The following is a 19,453-nucleotide window of genomic DNA, read 5'->3' on the forward strand; positions in this document are numbered from 1 at the left end:
CTGAGCCCAGCCCACTGGGGTCTGATCAGGGCCTAACCCACGGGGCAGGGAGATAGCCGATTGCACCTCCTCTAGCCTTCCTGTGCAACCTGAGAAAACAAAAAGAGCCAATGAAGTCCAAAATAAGCAGAAGAAAGGAAATAATAAAATTGGAGCCTATACGTCAGTGAAATTGAACAGAGACACTCACGAGAGAAAAGCAAAGAAGCCAAAAGCTAGTGCTTTGAAAAGATCAATAAACTTGGTAAACCTTTAGCCAGGCTAACCAAGAAAAAAAGAAGACACAAATGACTAGTATTAGAAATGAGAAAGGGGTCATCAGTACTGATCCTGTGGGCATTAAAAGGATGATAAAGGTATATTGTGAACAAGTCTATGCCTACAGATTTGATAACTTAGATGGCCCACTTCTTTGAAAGATACGATCCACCAAAACTCATTCAAGGAGGACTAGATAGTATGCATGGGCCTTTGTCTATTGAAAGGAATTCAATCAATAAGTAATAACCTTCTAAAAACATCAGGCCCGATGGTTTCCCTGGTGAATTCCACCAAACATTTAAGGAAGAAATTATACCAATTCTCTACAATCTCGCCCAGAGAATAAAGGCAGAGGGAAAACTTCCTAATTCATTCTATGAGGCCAGCCTTACCCTAATAACAAAACTACATAAAGGTATTACAAAAAAGGAAAACTATAGGCCAGTATCTCTCATGAACAGAAAATGCAAATTCCTCAATATAATATTAGCAACTCAAAACTAACAATGTATAAGAAAATTATACACTATGACCAATTCAGATTCATCCCAGGTATGCAAGCCCGATTCAGCGTCCAAAAAATCAGTTAATGTAATCCGTCACATCAGTAGGCTAAGGACGAAAATCACACGATTATATCAATAGATATAGAAAAAGCATCTGATAAAATCCAACACCCATTTATAATAAAAGCTCTCAGCAAACTAGGAATAGAGGAGATCTTCCTCAACTCAATAGAGAATATCTACAGAGATTCTCCACTAACATCAGAATCAATGGTGAGAAACTAAGGTCAGTAACAAGGCAGGGATGGCCACTCTCACCATTTCTCTTCAACATCATACTGGAAATCTTGGCTAATACAATAAGACAAAAAAAAAAAGGAAATTAAAGGCTTATTGATGGGAAGGGGCTGTCTTAATTCTTAGGTGACATGTTTACATAGAAAATCCCAAGGAACCACCACCACCAACAGTAGCAACAAAAACTGGTACCAGTAAGCAAGGTTGCAGGATATGAGGTTAATAATCATACGTCAGTGGCTTTCCTCGATACCAGCATTGAACAGGTAGAATTTGAAATTAAAAACACAATATCATTTACCTTAGCACACATATAAAAAGAAGTACTTAGGTATAAATCTGACAAAATATGTATAATATCTACATGAGGAAGACTACAGAATCTGATTGAAGGAATCAAAAAAGACCCAAAGAAGTGGAGAGATAGTTCATGTTCATGGGTAGGAAGCCTCAGTATTGTCAAGTTCTTCCCAACTTGATCCATAGATTCAACACAAGCTCATTCAAAATCCCAGCAAGTTATTCTGTGGATATTGACCAACTGATTCCTAAAGTTTATGTGGAGGCAAAAGACCCAGAAGAGCCAACACAATATTGAAGAAGAAGAACAAAGTCGGAGAACTGACAGTACCCAGCGTCAAGACTTTCTATAAAGTTACAGCAATCAAGACGGTGTGGTGTTGGTGAAAGAAGAGTCAGACAGATCAATGGCACAGAAGACAGAGCCCAGAAATGGACCCACACAAATACAGTCAACTGATCTTTGACACATGAGCAAAGGGAACAAAACAGAGCAAAGAGACTCTTCTCAACACGTGGTGCTGGAACCTGCCGGACATCCACACACACAAAAAGGAATCTAGTCACAGACCTTACACCTTCACAAAAACTTAAAATGGATCATAGACCTAAATGTAAAATGTGAAACTGTAAAACTCCTAGATGATAACATAGGAGAAAATGTAGGTGAATCTTGGGTTCAGTGATGACTTTTTAGATGCAACACCAAAAGCATGATCCATGAAAGAAATAATTTTAAGTTGGACTTTACTAAAGTGAAAAACTTACATTCTGCAAAAGACACTGTTAAGAGAATGAGAAGACAAGCCAGAGATGGGAGAAAATATTTGCAAAAGGCACACCTGATAAAGGACTGTTATCCAACATATACAAAGAGCTCTTAAGATTCAACAATAAGAAAGCAACCCAATTTAAAAGTGAGCTAAGGATTTGAACAGACATCTCACCCAGGAAGATATACAAATAGCAAATAAACATGATGAAAAGATATTCAACATCATATGTCACCAGGGAAATGCAAATTAAAACAACAATTAAAACCACTACACACCTATGAGAATGGCTAAAATCTGAAAACTTGACAACGCCATGCTAGCAAGGACAAGGGGCAACAGGAGCTCTCACTCACTGCTGGTGGGATGCAGAACCGTCCAGCCTCTTTGCAAGACAGGTTGGCAATTTCTTGCAAAGCTAGACATACTCTTACACATCCCTTGGCATTTACCCAAATGAGTTGAAAACTAATGTCTGCACAAAAACCTTTACAACAATGTTTATAGCAACTTTATTCGTAATTAGCAAAAACTGGAAGTAACCAGAATATGTCCTTCACAGATGAACAAATAAACAAGCTGTGGTCCAGAGACAAGGGAATATTATTCAGCAGTAAAACAAACTGAGCTATCAAGATACAAAAACTCATGGAGGAACCTTTTAGGAGGAACCTAAAATGTGTGTTCCTGACGGAAAGCAGCCCACTGGAGGAGGCCGCCTGCAGTACGTGGCCAACGACTGAGGAAAGGATGGAGACAGTAGAAGCATGGCTGGTTGACAGGCGCTGGGGGAGGGAGGGACGGACAGGTGGAGCACAGGGGTTAGGGCCGTGGAAGTGCTCTGCGTGCCACTGCAGCGGTGGATACATGGCGTCGTGCGTTTGTCGGGACCCCTAGCGCGTACGAGCCCACCAACACGAGATGTTGGGAAGCTGTTCGGGGGGCGGATGGGAACTCTGCACTTGCAGCTCAGTTTCTGTAATCCCCAAACTGCTCTACAAATACAGGCTCATTTTTAAGAAAGAGGCCTCCTCCGCCCCACCCCACCCCCAGTCTCCTTCTCTTTCCTCAAGGGAACTGGGGTTTCATCTCAGCAGAGCTGCCTGCTGCTGCGGCCCCTGCCCTGTCCTCATTCCCAGGAGCCTGCAGGTGGCTGCCCATGCCTCAGGGCTGGTCCTGCACCTGTGCCCGCCTGGCTCACCGAGGGCTGGTGCATCTGCCCTGTGGGCCTCCACGCGTCCTGAGGATGTCCGTTTGGGGGGCGTCCACCCCTCTGCAGCTCGTGAGCCGATGCCCCAGTGGGCTGTTGGGGTGATTCAGCCTTTGCTACGAGGATCCCCATCCTGAGCAGACCTTTAGAAAGAACTTTCTTTATTCTCAGGTCCAGGCGATACTGGCGGTTAGCAAAGGGGGCAGGAAGGAGGGATAAAGAACCCCCTGCAGGGCGCCCAGACGGTGGGCCCGCGTGGCCCCAGCAGCAGCTCGGCGCCTCCCAGGGACGAGCCCGGATGCCGGGAGGAGGGGCGTCCCTAGGACCCGGCAGAGGCGGCCGCTGCCAGAGGCTGGACCTCCGCCCGGCCCTCACCCTCCTCAGAGGCCTCGTGGGGGCCCAGGGCCACCCCTCACTCCTCCATCAGGCTCAGCTCCGCCCTGCTCCGGGGCTCCCCTGACCGCCCCCCAGGTGACACCCTCCTGCCCTCCACACTCGGGGAGTATCCACGTCCCATGTCCTAACCCACGTCCATCTCCCCGCCTCATGCCCAGGCCCACTCTGCGGGTCGTGTCTGCGTCCCATGTCCGCGTCCTCAGCTTCTGGCCGGGCCCCACGGCACTCAGTGGACGTCCTGGTGCCCACTGGTGCAGGGCGGGCCCAGGAGGGGAGTTGGGGGCCCGGGCGGGGTGGAGGGAGGGGCGAGGCAGGGGGGTGCACACAGCAGGCTGCAGCCGCCTGCCAGCCTGGCGCCCCGGGTGGTCTGTGCGGGACAGGCCAGCCGTCAGCAGGAGCGGTCAGCTGCCCCGCTCTGGGGCCGGGGTGGCCTGTCCGCCTCGCGAAGGGGAGCTGGACGCGACGTGCCGGTGACGGCAGGTGTGCCTCGCAGACAGCACTCCCCCCGCCCCCCTGCCACCCTGGTGCCGGCTGTGCGGGGTGGTTTGATAAACGCTGTCCTTCCACGGAGATGGGCGGGTGGCTACTAAGTGCCTCGTGTGGTTAACACACTCCTGCGTCCTTTCCCGCCGCAGGTGGGTGTTACGAGCAGGTCGTGGCTTCGTGCCTTATTTGTTTACACTGGCCTGTGCCCACCGTCCCAGGCACCAGCCTCCTGGCTCGTGGGTTCGCCTGCGTTTCCCCCGATGGGCAAACCCGGGGGGGGGAGGGTAGCCTCAGAGCCAGCTGCACCTGTCATCTGAGGCTCGTCTCCGTGGTTTGGGAGCCAGGTCAGAGGAGCAGTGGGTACAGCGCAGCTCCGTCCTGGGGGGGGGTCCACGTCACGTGCTGTCTGTGTGTCAGTGGGCCCGTGGGGGCAGGCAGCCCAGAGACTGCAGGTGGGGCTGCCCGTGGGACGCGGAGCAGGGCCTCCACAGACACTCTGACGGGACGGCTCGTCCTTCGTCCCAAACACCATGGATCTCCACACACCCCAGGACCCTTACCCCAGTGTCCTGGCCCGGGAGCAGGGGACAGGTGAGGCTCCGGCAGCCGGTGGGGGCAGTCTGGTGACCGCCTGGGCTGGGGTCTCCCCGTGGCGGTCTCGGCAGGCCCCCCGCTGCCTGGGCTCCCTGCCGGCATCTCGTGGGGAGGCTGACAGCCTTCCCACCCACCAGACAAGTAAGAGTTTGAGGAATAGACACATTTGTGCATTAAACTCCACGGTGGTCTCTGAAAAGGAACGATCCCAGGTCTGGGTGTGAAAGGACCAGGCCAGGTCCTGTGTGCGGGGCGTCAGCCAGATGCGGGGAGAGCCCGCGGGACACTGGACGGGGCGGGTGGCCCAGAGTGACTGGCCTTCATCCCTTTCCCCGTCTCACGTAAGGACTCCCCTTCCCTGGTTAGGAGTGATGTTGGCTGGATGCAAGGAGGAAATCCATGTCATTAAATGAATTCGTCTTAAGTGTGAGTGGACGGTAACTCCACGGCCCTTTTAAATACAGTCGTACTTTGCTCAGAGGATGCCAGTTAGCCCCTGTAAATCCGCAGGCCGGGAGCTTGGAGCGGGTAATGACACCCCGTGTCAGATTCCAGGTCCAGGGATGGGAATGCACGAGCCACGGCGTCCCCGGGAGCAGCTGCCCTGCCTGGGGGCGTGGCCCTCGTCGGGTCTGCCTCCTGGGCCCTCCCTCGCCTCCACAGCACTGCCCGGGTGGGATGCGGGACCCCACGTGGCCCTGAGCTGGGGGGAGGGGGAGAAGAACTGAAGTTACCCCCGGGTCCTTCTTCTGCTCTTTCCTAGCCAAGAAGTATAAAAAAGTCACTGGTAAGGAGATCTACTCAGACACGCTGGAGAGCACGCCCATGCTGGAGAAAGAGAAGTTTCCGCAGGACTACTTCCCCGAGGTACGTCGGGGCCGCACCGGCCACACTCGTACTAGTGCGTTTACTTTCAGGGGGAATTTAGGACATGAAATCTTCATACTTCACAGTGGGGCTCCCCCGGCTGCCGTCATGCTCCAGTATTCTGTCCTGGGAGGTTCTAAAACCCACGTGGGTTCATCTGGGTGGTCTTAGATGAGGGCTGGGAGAGCCCGTGGTGTTTATCGTTACATCGGTAGGTAAATTTTCTAATCATCATCGTTTCCAGGCAAAGGAACCTTCCCCCAGAGAAGTAGAAAAACCATAATCTGTTCATTTGGGGCCTGGGGTGCGCCAGGGGCCTCCCAGCAAACCTCAGCGTGAGCAGGTCGATCTGGCCAGTGATGCAACCCGAACAGAGAGCTCGGGCGTGCTGGGACAGTGGCACTCGGGGGGCTCTCCCCACCCCCAGGGTGCTGAGTGAGCCCCGGGCTCTTCCCTGGCAAAGCCTTGGGTGTGGCCAGAGAGGCGCAGCCGCATACTCGGAGCCGGTGCCCCCACCCTGTGCGCTTCAGCAGAGGGAAGTGCGGGGTTACTTCTCACCCCCTGCTCAGACACAGTCAGGAAGCGTGCATGTGTTTCCTCTGGGTTTTAGTGCATTTTTGTCTAGTTATTTTTATGTAGCCGTTACGCTGCACGCATAATTTTGGATTCTGGGATTTTTAGCGAATGTGACCAGCGTGTTTGGAGTCTCTCATGACCAGCGTGTTTGGAGTCTCGTAACCTGTGTAGTCCAGGTGTTGATCCAGACTGGATCACCTTCCCTTTCGGGGCCTGTTGACTCGCAGTAGGCAGTGACCCGTGACTGAAGCATTCGGGGGTGAGACTGAGAGCCGGGTGGCCCCTCCTCACAGCTGCGTTTCCACACGGCCCCCAAAACCCCACGGGGCAGGTCTTCTTGGTCGAGGATTGCCCGCCGTGACTCTGTGGAGCCGCCCCTCCTGCGGCACTGGGAGCTGATTTCAGCAAGGCCGCAACTTTATTAACTTGCTTTATGACCCAATCCTGCAGTGGAGGAAAGGTGGCCGGCGCCTTGAAGGATGGGCCGCATCCCTGGCCAAGGACGCGGTGTCAGGGGCCCGCCTCCCGCCCCGCCCGCCGCTGCCCCTGCCCCTCGGCACTGCTCCCCTCTGCTCTGCGTCCAAGGTCGGAGGAGGGTGTGGCTGGAAGGCTCCGGAAGCTTCCGTTCTCAGCCTCCCATGAGTGCGGCCAAGCCCGTGAGTCCTGCAGTCCTCCCGGGACGTTGGCCAGTGGACATGTCCGGCAGGAGGCCGGCCCAAGGTTCCCCGGATCAGGGCGAGGGCTGAGAAGTCAGTTTCAGAGGCCATCAGTGCCGGTCTCCTGGCCCATCCCGATCCAGACTCACCCTCGCTCCCCTGCAGGCAGCATGGGAGCCGGCACTGGCCCTGGCCTGAGAGCAACCAGGGACCCCGGTGAAAACGGCGCAAGCTGCGGGGAGACCGGAGGCGGGGCCTGCAGCGCCACAGATAGGGTCTCGGCCTCTCCCCCGACGCGGGCACCTTAAGAGCGGGAGAGCCAGCTTACAGAGGCCCGCTGGGGACAGCCCTGAACGGGCCAAGGAAGAGGCTCTGGCATGTCAGCCGCTGCTCTGCAGGAGGGACCCTGACGCCCCTGCTGACGTCCAGGGTCCACGCACCTGGCAGAGAAGGCAGGGCTGCTGGGGACGGCCACGAAGCCAGCCTCGCCCAGATCAGCGCAGGGGCTGGGTGGCTGGTGGGCAGTGCTGGGCCCGGGCCTGCGTGGGGCTGGGCGGGGAGCACCTGAGGCAGCCTTCTGAGCAGTTAAGTATCTTTGCAGCTCTCCCCTTTAACTGCCACTGGAGTCCTGAGCCGCGGCAGGTGCCAAGGCGAGCCCGTGGCCGGGGACTGGCAGGCGGCAGGGATGGCAGGCGGGCCTCTGCTCTTCCCGAACCCGCCCGTTCCCTCGAGGTGCTGCTCCCCCAGGCCGCTGCCCACCCAGGGGACGCCTGGTGCCTGGGACGGAGTTCCCACTCCGCGCCCCCCGCCAAGGACTGGGACGCACCTGGGTGACCTGGCTCGTGGTTGGACGCCCAGCGCGCGGCCCCCGTCGCCCCAGGGACTCGCTCAGCCCACAGCTGTCCCTCATCCTCTCGTCACTTGCCGACGACTCCAGAGTTCGGGGTCCTCTCACTCCACCTGTGCCCTCGGAGCTGGGGTCACTGGAGGCTCCCGGCATCTGTCATCCAGGAGCTGTGCTGCTCCCGAAGAGGAGCCTTCTGTGACGGTCACCGTGTCCTCCTGGGTGGGCAGAGGGGGCCCCACTGCTTCCTCCAGAGAAGGTGCCCGGCACCTGGGCGGGAGCCTCTGCGTTCCCGGCTTGCCCGCTGCCGCCCTGGCCCTCAGGCTCTGCCCTGTGCGGGCTCCCTCCCCAGGCCACGGCCTCCTTCTGAGGGGCTCCCTGCCCCTCCAGCCCTCAGGCTCTGCCCTGTGCGGGCTCCCTCCCCAGAGGCCGCGGCGTGTCTGGGGGTCTCCCCGCATTTCTCTTCCCACCAGGGCCCAGGCAGCTGTGAAGCTTGGGCTGAGGTTGACCTGTGGGGGGTGGGGGCAGGTGTGGGGACCTCAGCTGTGGTTCCCACCTCCCTGCACACCCCATGTGCTTGCTGTGCCCTCCGAGGTGCTGGCCGGTGCCGGCCGGGGGCACTGAGCCCTCCTCAGACCCAACTCCAGGCGGCCTCACTGTCATCTGCAGGCAGAGGGGGAAGTGCGTCTCTGGGCGGAGAAGGTTGGGGGGTCTCTGGGTTAGACCCCGATGTCTCGACTAGAGCGGCGTGTTGCTGGGACAAGGTGACCCCTGCCCCGGGGTGCTGGCCTTCCTGGGGGCCCCGTTCTGCTCCATGGAATTGCCCGAGTTTGTGCTCTGCTGGGTCTGATGACGTATGAGTTTTCAGGGCTTGTTCATTTTCCTCTCATCTCGATGAATTAACAGAAGGAAAATCTTATTGAGAAAAACACAAATGCTTCTGATGTTTCTGTCAACTGCGTGGAATTTCTCAGGTGTAAGAAACTCCAGGACGGTTGCCGGGCTCCCGTGTCCTGCTAGGAGCCCCTGCCTGGCGTGCGTCAGGTCAGCAGGCCGCCGGGCAGGGCCGCGGTGCCCAGGAGGCTGTGCTGCGGCTGCTCCCCTCCTGCTGGGCCTGCAGTCCAGGCCTTTAGCCTTATTGGAACACGTTTTGGGGGAGGGAATTAGTTTAAGAGTGATTTCTCTTTCTTTTATTACCGTCACTTAAAGGCAATCTAAACGTAATTACCATGATGGAGGCATGATGCAATTCCAAATAATTATAGCCCACTGCACATAAAACCGACAGAACTTCCCTGGTGGCTTGTGGGCGCTCTTGGCTCGACGCGATTCCACGTGCTGCCTCTGGGGGAAGCGCTCCAGACAGCGCGAGACCGTTTTTGAAAAGCAGGTCTGCGTCGTCGGTCGGGGCCGAGGCATTTTATTCCTCCTGCCCGTCGTGAGAAATCGGTTGTTTGCATACATCACAGGGACTGTTCCAAGCTCTTATGAAAGATGAATTAATTTCACTAATGCTCTGAAGCGGGCCTTTCACGGGGAGGCTGGGTGGTGATAACCTTCCCGCAGCCTCCCTTTTCTCACCGTGATTTATGCCGTCTTTTAGTAGATGAAGCCGCCTGTATTCGCCATCCATCTGCTGTAAAGGCATCCTATTAACAGGGCATCTGAGCAGAGACTTAATATTGTCAGGTGAATGATGTGGCGGCCCCCCCACCGCCCCCGCCCAGACCCGGGCGTGACATGGTTCCCACTCCAGTGTGAGAGCCTCTCTGAGAACTGGGGTGGACACCCCCGGGGCACCCCAGCCACTACCGTCCCGTCTGCCGTCGCCTGGAGCCTTGGGTGGCTTGAGAAGGCGGCCGATGACCAGTGAGCCTGGGAGCGTGCACGGGGCTGGGAAGAGGCAGAGGAGGCCCAGCCCCGCCCGCTTGCACCCCGCCTCCGTTTGCTATGAGCACCTGCATCCGGAAGCTTCTGTGCTGGAGGCCCCAGCCTCCCTACATGTGTGCTGACCACAGGCTGCCCTGCCGGCTGCTCCCAGGGAACCGGCCCAGACCCTGGTCCCGCTTCCGGAGGCTCGCCCTGAGCCCAGGAGTCAGGCCGCCCTGTGCTGCAGCTCCTGGTTTCCGAATGTGCACGAGGGCACCAGGGTGGCGGCGCCTGCTTCCCACTCTCTGCAAGACGTGGCTGCAGACGGAAGACAAGTCGCTGGTTCTCCCGGAGAGGCTGAGGGGGGGCGGGGCGCCCTCGACAGCCGGTGTGCGTGGCGACCCCCTCCCACTCCCGCTGCGGCAGTGGGAGAAGGCGACAGACCTTCTGGTGGATTTGACCGGGCCCACGTCCAGCCTGGCTCCCCTGCGGCCTGCCCCAGCGGGTGACCACTTGCCATGTGACCTTGGGTGCGATTCTCAACCTCGAGGGCTCCTGGGTCCTGCGCTGAAGAGCGGGCTGGATTCTGAACCGGACGTGGTCAGAGAGAGGGTCAGCGAATCAGCGGTCCGGTTGAGGACGCGTCAGGAACTCAAGGCCGTGGTGACCTTGTGAGAGCAGTCTGGGCAAGGGGTGGGGTGAGGAGCCCACGGGGCGCCGAACGAACGGAGCAGAAGAGAGAGGAGCCCCTCGTGACGGCTGGCTGTTGGGGGAGTAGAAACAAATGGGACGGTGGTTAGGGAGGCGCGTGGAGAGCGCTTTAGCTGCTGAACTGTCTGCACGAAGTAAAGAAAGGCGTGGCTGACCTGGGCCCCCACTTCCCTGGACATGGCCGTCAGGAGGCAGTGCTTTTCGCCGCGTCGGTCTCTGGGTCCTACGCGGCTACCATCTCCGGGACCACGCGGTCTCCGCCCTCTGCCCCCGCCTGTCACCACGGCACAGCCCCACATGCCCCCCGCCCGAGGACCAGCCCCTGTGCTCCGTGGACGCTTGACACGCTGCCCTGGGACGTGGGTGGAGGGTACCAGAGAAGACAGACGTTCCCTCCAGCACCCTAAAGTTTGCCACCAGGGATTCAGGAAGGTCCCCAGTGCCTCCCGCAGACTTGCAAGGGGTGCCGGGCGGAGCCCCACTCCCAAAACTGCTCAGGCCGTGAAGCTACCCTGTGCTGTGTGGCCATTTAAGTGAAAGTTGATTATGACACTGTCACACGCGGCCCCCAACACGGAACGTCCTTCGTCACAGAGCGGCTGCTGGGCAGCCCGGCTGCATCCCACCCTCCTCCCCTCCCAGCGTGAGCACGAGGGGACGTGGCCGCTGACGCTGGGCGGGGCAGGTGCCGCCCCAGCTGCGGGACAGCAGGACGGGTGGCGGCTCAGCGAGGCTTCTCCCAGCTTCTCCAGCAGAAGTTCCTTTCTTTGAGGTGGGGTTGGTGGAGCAGAAGTAAAGATGGGGTTTCTGTGTCTGTCTGCCTCCCGGGGTCCCACACGGCTCTCTCGTGGCGATGACGCCGCAGGCCCCGAGCCCGCTAGTGGCGCCTCTCCACACCGACCGCGCAGCTTCCTTCCGGCTCAGACGCGTCCTGTCACCCGCCAGGCCCGCCAGCTGCGTAGGAGGTCTTGCTGGCGCCGCCGCTCGGGGCCCCCTGAACTTGGCCAAGGGCGTCCTCCTGTCCACTGGGGCCCCCCATGGCCTGGCCGACTGAGCCCCTGCAGCTGGTCTGGGAGATGGTGGTGGTCGTGCCTCGTGGTCCCCTCCCTGCCCGCAGCCAGTGCGGAGCCCGTGTGGTCCCACTTTTCTCGGCGCCCTGACTGCCTGTGAGCCAGGCGTGCCCTCCTCCCCCCTCACTGCTGACAAGTGTGACCTGTTTGTTTTTCAGTGCAAGTGGTCGAGGAAAGGCTTCATCCGGACGAGGTGGTGCCTTGCGGACTGGTACGTCCACCGTGGTCCCCTGCGTCCCAGGACGCCCCCCTTCAGCACTGCGGGGGCACTTCCGTCAAAGGCTGCCCGACCCGACCCGACCCTCTACTCTTTGACCCTTTTTGTTCTGGCGACTCTGTGTGACACAGAGCGTGGTTGCCGGGCACATGACTCTGGTGTCCCAGCACGCACTCCCACCCGCCCCCCCATCCCGTGGGTGCCCTGGCAGCCCCTCCCCATGGTGGTCCCCCTGCTGCTGTGTCCAGCAGCGGGTCCTGCTTCCCTGACGTGCGCTCGGCCACCTGGGGTCGGGCCCGGGGGACTGAGGCCACGGTCTGCACTGTGAGGTTCTGGGCTTGGGGTGTCTCCCTGGGGAGAGGCCCGACCTGCCGCTAGCTGACCGCTTGTTCAGGCCAAGGCTGCAGCCCATCCTCAGGAGCTGCACTCCCGTCAGGTGCCGGCGCCAGCCAGTGACCGCGGCCCCCCTGCTAGTTCCACGCGGGCCCCTCCTTGGGGCCACGCAGGTCAGGGCGTTTCCTGAGGCCAGGGTCCCAGAGCGTGAGAGGGAGCCGAGACAGCCGCAGCCTTCCTGACCTGACCCCCCAACTCCTGCCCTTGTTCTCAGTCCCACGGGCCCCCCGGTGCAGCGTGGGAGGGGCACGGGGTGGCCGCCTGGGGTCAGTGGGTCCTCATGAGGCCATAGGAGAGAATTCGAGCTCTTTATCCGGCCCAGGACAGTGCTGTCAGGTCAGCGCACGTGTCTCACTGGATCGTGGGGCCCAGTGGTCCCAGCTCTGCGGATGGCCCCCACCTCTCTGTGCGGCAGACAGGCTGCAGCGATGCCCCAGGGCTCCCTGGGCACGAGAGGCTGACAGGCCAAACCCGCCTCGCCACGTCCCTGCAGAAGCCCAGGCGACACTGGGCTGCTGGGGTTTCCCCAAGGGTTTTCCAAGGGCTGTGAGCTTGGGGCTTCTTCTGGGGAGTGAAATGAATCCCTTAGTGACCCCTATGGCACGGGGACCCCATGGTGAGCACTGAGCGGCACAGGGGGCTTCGGGCTGTAGCACCAGCTGCCCGTGGAGGGAGCTAAGGCCTGGGGAGGGGCCTTGTCTCCCCTCCCCCCTCCCGTCGCCCCTTCCCCGGCCTCCCTCCCGCTCCCCCCACCCCCCGTTCTGAGGAAAGTTCCTGGGATCCTGTGTAGGTCCCTTTCTTCAGAGAAACAGCTCCCTTTTCCGTTGGCCGAGTACCCGTGTCCGTGTGGGGACTTCACTGTGTGAGGACTCCAGGTCTTGTGTGTCCTCTGACCACACCTCGGGGGAGGACACGCCCGGGCAGCGTGGGTGCACCTGCCTTGAGGAGCCAGGTGGGGCAGCATGGGGGGCCGGCCCAGGCAGCCGGGCAGCTCCAGCCCTCCTCCGAGCTTCCTGTCTCTGTCCCCGCAGTGCCTTCGACTTGGTGAACATCCATCTTTTCCACGATGCTTCCAACCTGGTTGCCTGGGAGACCAGCCCTTCTGTGTACTCGGGGATCCGGCACAAGGCCCTGGGCTACGTGCTCGACAGGTGGGTACTGAGGGGGGCCTCCCCCCGCCCACCTCTGGGGAGGAGCGCGCCTTGCTCTTTAAGCCATTTTTCGTATTTACCCAAAATACGGAACTTGCCAGTGTCGACCCAGGGCTAATGCACAAAGCCCGACCCCTGCCCCAAGGCTCCCGTTATCCTGTCCAGACGCGCTGGACAGTGGGTGTCCTCACTTTCTTTTCCGTCTTGGGGGGAAGATGAGCCATGGCAGACGGAGGTCTCCTTTGGCCTGGGGTCCCGCTGGCCGCGGGCTGAGTCTTCCCAGACTCTGGCCCCCCACCGGGCTCCGGCTATAGGCCCCTTGGAGTGGCTGGCCGGGCAGGTCTGCTCTGCCCGGCGGAGCGCCGCCTCCCGCACCGCTCCGCCCCAGCTTCCCGGCCCGGCTGCGGGCCCCTGGCCAGAGGGGAGGCAGCCTCAGTGGTCGTCAGAGTGCGCGAGTTCCTCCCATCACCTGCCCAGGCTCCCAGCACACCCCTCCGACCGCCCTGGCCCCCGTCACAGCTGGTGTTCAGGACCCTCCCCCCTGGGCCCTCTGAGGCCCTCCCTCTGTCTGCGATGGTCTCATGTGACCTCTCATGGGGTCGCCGCTGATGGGCTGTCATCTGGGAAAGAAAGGGAGCTCCTCACACCCAATTAACAGGCTGCGTTGGGCCCTGACTTGCCGGAGCGCGTCCAGCGGCCGAGTCCTCAGCTGGAGGCCTCTCCCACCAGCGCCCGTGCCCTAAGTGGGGCCTTTGGTCCGCTTGGGCTTGGGGCGGGGTCTCAGATCTCCCCAGGACCTCGCCAGCCTGCCCAGACCATGAGTTGTGCCTGTTCCTTCTGTGCGCGTGCTCGGCCGAGACGCTCCCTGGACGGAGCCGGAAGGCCAGGAGCCTGTCCTCGTGCCACCAGTCAGCAGGACGAGACAGTGGCCGCCAGTTCGCCTCCGGGCTGCCGGAGATCAGGCCCCTTGCCCCATCCGAGGCCCCCACGTGGGGGACACGGGGATCTGCTTGCCCTCACCCTGTCTGCAGCCAGGCGCCAGCATCACCCAGTCTGTGCTGAGGCCCCGGGCTGTCCGCCCTCGCGGCACCGGCCTGACGCGCACGGTGCCTTGGTCCGGGAGGAGGCCCAGGGGCGCGTGTGGTCACATCAGACTTGGGAGCGGCCCTCCTGGGAGGGCTCATCTCGCAGCGGCCAGACCGGCCTCCCAGGGCTGCTCGGCTGGGGCGCGGCTGGGGCCCTGCGGTCCCCGGGCCCTCTCTGGGGCCTCCTTTGGGGCCGGAGCCGGCTGGATGGGGAATGAGCTGGGCTTGGCGGCTGTGGTCAGGTCGTCAGACGGATGGCCTGAGGATGTGTCACTGCCCCAGACCGCCTGTGCTTTGCGGCCCCCGGGAAAGCGGCCTCTGGGTTTCGGGCCCTTCCCCAGCTCTGCGTTCCCATGAAGGGCTTCTGTGGGGAGCTCAGCCAGCCGCATCCGGACCTCCGCCGCGCGGGGCCGGGCCGCCCGCACAAAGGGCCGCTCTGTCGGCGGTGAATGACGGGCCGCCCTTTCATCGGGGATGCTAACCTTTTGGCAGCCACCAGCAGACCACATTCTCTCTGCCGATTGGGAGGACAATGCCATGCTGGCCCTTTGAATGGACGCTGCCACCAACAGTTTCCCATTCAGGGCGTTGGGAACCTCTGGGAACATTGTCTGCGGCCGGCGTGGACGCAGGGAAACAGTGCGGGGTCCGAGGGGAGCCCGCCTTCCCGGCTTAATCTCCCCGTAAAGCCTCGCAGGCTCGCGTTTCCATCCGAGCGAGGGTGTCAGGCCCGGGAAAGGTGGCACGTCAGCCCAGGTCCTGTCCCCACAAGGTGGTGGGGGGACCGCGGGTTAAAACCGAGAGGCACCCGGTGCTGTGTTTGCAGTTTTTTTGTGAATCCAAGATTATTCCAAAATAAAAATCTTACTTAAAACAAAACAAAAAACCCTGAGAGTCAAACTCTCGTCTGAAGTGTGTGAACTTTCAGAATTGTTTACGCTACGAGCAGCGCCCGCCATGAATGTCCCCTGCAGAGCACCACGCCTATGGCGCCCTTGCTGTGATGGGCTTAGTGGGAAGGATTCCCCTTGGAGACGTTGCAAAATAGGATTTCCAGTGTTAATAAAGGGCGGCCAGTGGGTTCGTCTGGGTTTTTATGGTAAATCATAACTGATGTTTTTGTGCAATAATTTTTTGCTTTAAATCTCTTGTTCTGGGACTTCCCTGGCGGTCCAGTGGTTAAGACTCTGTGCATCCAATGCAGGGGGTGTGGGTTTGACCCCTGGTCGGGGAACTAAGATCCCACGTGCCGCGAGTCGGGGCCAAAAAAAAAAAAAAGAAAATTAAAAAAAACCCTCTCGCTCTGCAAGGTTAAAAGAAGACAAACCTCTAATTAGCAAAGGGCGTCAGGCTCAGAGACGCTGCAGTGGGCTGTGTTGGGGCCTCTGCGCGGGGCCTGGGGTCCTGTCTGCCTGGAGGGGTGGCTCGGACCCTCCTCGGGGCTCTGGGGGGCTGTGTGTGCCGCGTGCACCTTTGTACCCCCCGTGGGGACAGGTGGTCCCTCTCCAGGCGCACAGTCACGCTCTCGGGGAACGTTTAGGGCGTTAACTCGGCAGCAGAGACTGCAGCTCACACAGTCCTTCCTGGACTCTCCCAAGCTTTCGGCCGTGAAGTGAGATTTTTTTTCCACAAGTGACAGGGCTCTTGTGTCTCCCTATGCAATGCGGCCGGGCCAGGTCCTCAGGAACATTTTTACATCACAACTGTGAAATCTCGGCATAAAGCGCCCCTTTGTCCCCCAGTATCTCTTCACAAATACAGTCCATTGTTACAGCGCTGAAGTTAATTTGATCAACATTGGGACATTTAACTTTTATGTCCGGTCAAAAGAGTTGTTTCATGCTCATTTTGGGCTTTCAAAGAAAATGATTGCCAGAGAAATAATGCTGCCCGGGACAATTGGGAGCAATTAGTTTCCCAGGGCACGGCGGTGTGATGCGGCTGCTCACAGCTCCCCTTTGTCGTCCTGCGGGCGGTCATCCGTCAGCTGTCAGCGCCTCAAAGACCCTCGTCTCAGGGTTTCTCTTAGGGCCGTTCCCAGAACTCGCCTCGCTGGTCAGCCAGCAGAAGAAAAGCCGCCGGTCTCCAGGCAAAGACAGGCTCTGTGCTAAGGATGCGGGGCATCGGGACGCCCCACGTGGCCGGTGGCCCCCACCTCCCCACTCAGGCGTCCCTCAGCCTGGAGGCCCAGGTGGCCACTGTCCCGTGTCTGTTTGGAGCCCAGCTCAGACGCAGGAGTCCCGGGCCCACCAGGCAGCGTCCTCGCCGCCCCGGCTCCTCCCCAGCCGAGGGCTGGGCTCCTGCGTGCTCCTGGCGTCAGGCATCCAGCGAGGTGTGGAAGGCTACGATGACAGTCCTGCGCCCTCCACTCGGCAGTGTCAGGTTTACGTTTTTCCGTGCTTGTCCTTCTGTCCAGAAGTGAAACAAGGGTGCCGTCGGTGCCCCTGTGTTCTCTGTCCTGAACCCTCGTCGTACCCGCCCCCCCACTCTGCCCCCCCCCGCCGTCTTGATCCAGCGCCTGTCTTTCCTGGACCCCGTGCACATCCCTGGACCGCTTGTGTGTGTTAACATGTGTGCAGTATTGTATATGTTTTTATTGCACGTTTGCATCCTCTGTTGTTTTGGGGGAGGCAGGCTTCCGTGAGCCCCTTACATGATATCCTGGAGTGTCACGTGAACGGCAGCACGGGCACCTCCCTCTGTGGCTTGTATCGTGGGTTTGTCACTCCCACCCTCCAGCTCCATGTCCCTCGTGGCAGCTCCGTCCGTGCTCGTCCACCATCTTGCTGGCCTTCGTTTGCGGTGTTCTCGGGGCTTCGCTAGCATTCAGGACGTCTCGTCCTTCTCCGCCGGACGGTGGCCCCGCCAGCTGCGTGCTCACCCGGGCTGGGGACCGCGGGGTGGTCTGCATCTCCCGAAAGCCGCTGACATTCAGCATTGTTTCCGACGTTCTTTGATATCAAAAGTCTTAAAGCCTCCCTCGGCTTTCTGAGCTTCCAGCTCTTGTTTTCTCTTCCGGGTACGTGGGGGAACTGAGTGGCCCCAGGAGGCTACGGGTCTTCTCTGCTTCTCTGGCTTGTGGTGGCATCTGAGCAGAAAAGGCGTATTTAATATTATGATGCTATTTAAAGAACGAATGAGAGAACTGCTGACGGGAAGCTCAGCCTGATGCCTGCAGGAGGTCTCCACCCACAGCCCTGCCCTGGAGACCGTTGTCATCAAAGGGAGCACGGCCATGCAGAGGGTGGCAAACAGCGATTTGATTGAGAAGTGCCAGCCATGGTGGGGCCTGAACCTCTCCCCCGTCCCCCCGACAGAGGCAGCCTCGTGGGCTGGAGGACATCTCGGTGCACAGACAGGAAACTCAGGCCCAGGCTGGAGCCGGACCAACCGTGCAGATTACTGGAGAGCCCGCGGCCACGATGCACTTCGTTGCCCTCAGGTCTGGAGGCCACGGGTCTGGGGTCAGGGCCCGGCGTGGTCCGGCTCTGGAGAGACCTTCCTGCTGGACGCCGCTGGCTGCCTTCGTGCTGTGTTCTCAGGTGGCAGAAGCAGCCCTGGTGCCTCTCCTTACGAGGACACCTGTCCCATCGGGTCAGGGCCCACCCTCATGGCCCCATTTGACCTGGATCATCTCCTGAGCGCTCCGTCTCCAGTACTGTCTCAAGGGGCTGGGCTTCCACGTAAGACTGCAGGGACAGTCCAGCGCCCGCGGGGCCTCACGGCCTCATTCCAACAGCCGAGCTCCGGCCACCAGCCGGCTGAGACCAGAGGGGCATTTCAGAACCGGGCGCGGTCCCCGGAAGCTTACGGAAAAGAGCAGCTTCTGTAACCAGCCACAGCGGCTGCCCCGGCGCTCTCCATGTTCTGCTGCTCGAGGGTGTGGCCTTGTTGTGCTGAGACTCCCCCTGGTCCACCCCACGCAAGTGGCTGAGGGTTCGTGTGTCACCCGTGCTGGGGAGCCCTGGGCCCAGCCCCAGGGTACCTGCTGCTGCAGGAGGCATGGGTGGCCTCACAGGTCACTGGGGCGCCAGGCCTGGGTAGACGCCGGGCTGGAGGAGCGCGTGGTGCCGGCTGGCGGGGCGCACGCGTCGCTGGGACGCGGCTCAGGCTCCGTCCCTCAGATGTGTCCTTCCTGCCTTCACACGGTGCCCTCCTCCTCTGTCTCTGCCTCAGGGGCGTCTGGGACAGCCCGCCTCCCCACAGGCCCCCTCGTGCCTGCAGCTGTCACCGTAGGGGGCTGTCCCCTGGGGCTGCCAGCCCCAGCGGCCCAAGCCCGAGGCCCGCACGCGGGGCAGAGTGAAGCGTGCAGTCCTGAGAGTAGCTTCCAGGAAGGTCGGTCTGTAGAAGGCAGCTTAGGTGCACGTGTGATAAACCCTTCAATCCGATGCTTTAAGACTAAGGGAAACTCCAAAGACCCTGAAATCAGCGGCCAGTCGTAGGACCCTCCTGCCGTCCATGCTTCGCTATTTCAACTTGTTTGACCTGAGCACATGGCCTCTCCCAGATCTGAGACGAAACCTGAGGTCGGTTTCCACCACGTTCAGAGGCTAAAAATAACAAAGGAGGGACCCTGGAGTGCAGCCTGGTGGGCAGGCCCGACGGCCCCTCGTCTGCCCCTCCGCCCGGCGTCCTGTCCAAGGCCCGAGCCGCCCCCAGTAGAAACGTGTGACCTCAGGTATTCGATCTGTGGCCCCTTCAGGGCTGTCGCCTCTGCCATCGGGCTCTGCAAGCCGCGAGGCGTCCTCGGCCCCTTCCTTCCGCACAGGCAGCCTGAGCGGGTGGGGACCCTTCGGCACAGCAAGGTTCCTCGCGTCATGAAATCGCCCGTCAAGACAGAAAGAGGCTCCGTTCTCAGGGCCTAAAGCACTGATTTCCATGGCTCTTCTTGTAGTTCTCTTTCTGAATTAGGCACAGGGTATTGATGTGGACCTACTTTTTAATCATAATAGCTACTGACAAGGTAATTAATTTTAAAACAACGCTTCTTTCCTGCTGGCCCAAATGGCACTATGTTGGAATTAAAAGTGAGGGCTGCGGGCCGCAGTCTGGCACTGGACGACTGCTTCCCCGTGACAGCCCTTCCGTCTCGCCTCGGACGGCGATGTTACTAATGGGCTCAGGCCATTACATCGAAAGGAGCAGGGCACGGGAAAATGGTAAAGTTTAGGGTTTTAATGATAGCATTACA

The 19,453-nt window shown here is 59.6% G+C and overlaps 1 protein-coding gene across 6 annotated transcripts in view; it reads left to right on the top strand.

Moving 5' to 3' along the window:
* The window catches only part of INPP5A (inositol polyphosphate-5-phosphatase A), a 176,056-nt gene that overhangs the window by 118,526 nt on the left and 38,077 nt on the right, over window positions 1-19,453 (top strand). For 5 of the 6 annotated variants that reach the window (XM_060125301.1, XM_060125305.1, XM_060125300.1 and 2 more), the window contains exons 6-8: window positions 5,587-5,690; window positions 11,575-11,627; window positions 13,058-13,177. In XM_060125301.1, coding sequence (XP_059981284.1) covers window positions 5,587-5,690; window positions 11,575-11,627; window positions 13,058-13,177 — 277 coding nt within the window. The remainder of the gene's footprint in view (window positions 1-5,586; window positions 5,691-11,574; window positions 11,628-13,057; window positions 13,178-19,453) is intronic. The other variant, XM_060125304.1, reaches the window with a different exon arrangement.

This window comes from Lagenorhynchus albirostris, chromosome 16 (genome assembly GCF_949774975.1).
Source record: "Lagenorhynchus albirostris chromosome 16, mLagAlb1.1, whole genome shotgun sequence".
NCBI classification, from domain to species: domain Eukaryota; kingdom Metazoa; phylum Chordata; class Mammalia; order Artiodactyla; family Delphinidae; genus Lagenorhynchus; species Lagenorhynchus albirostris.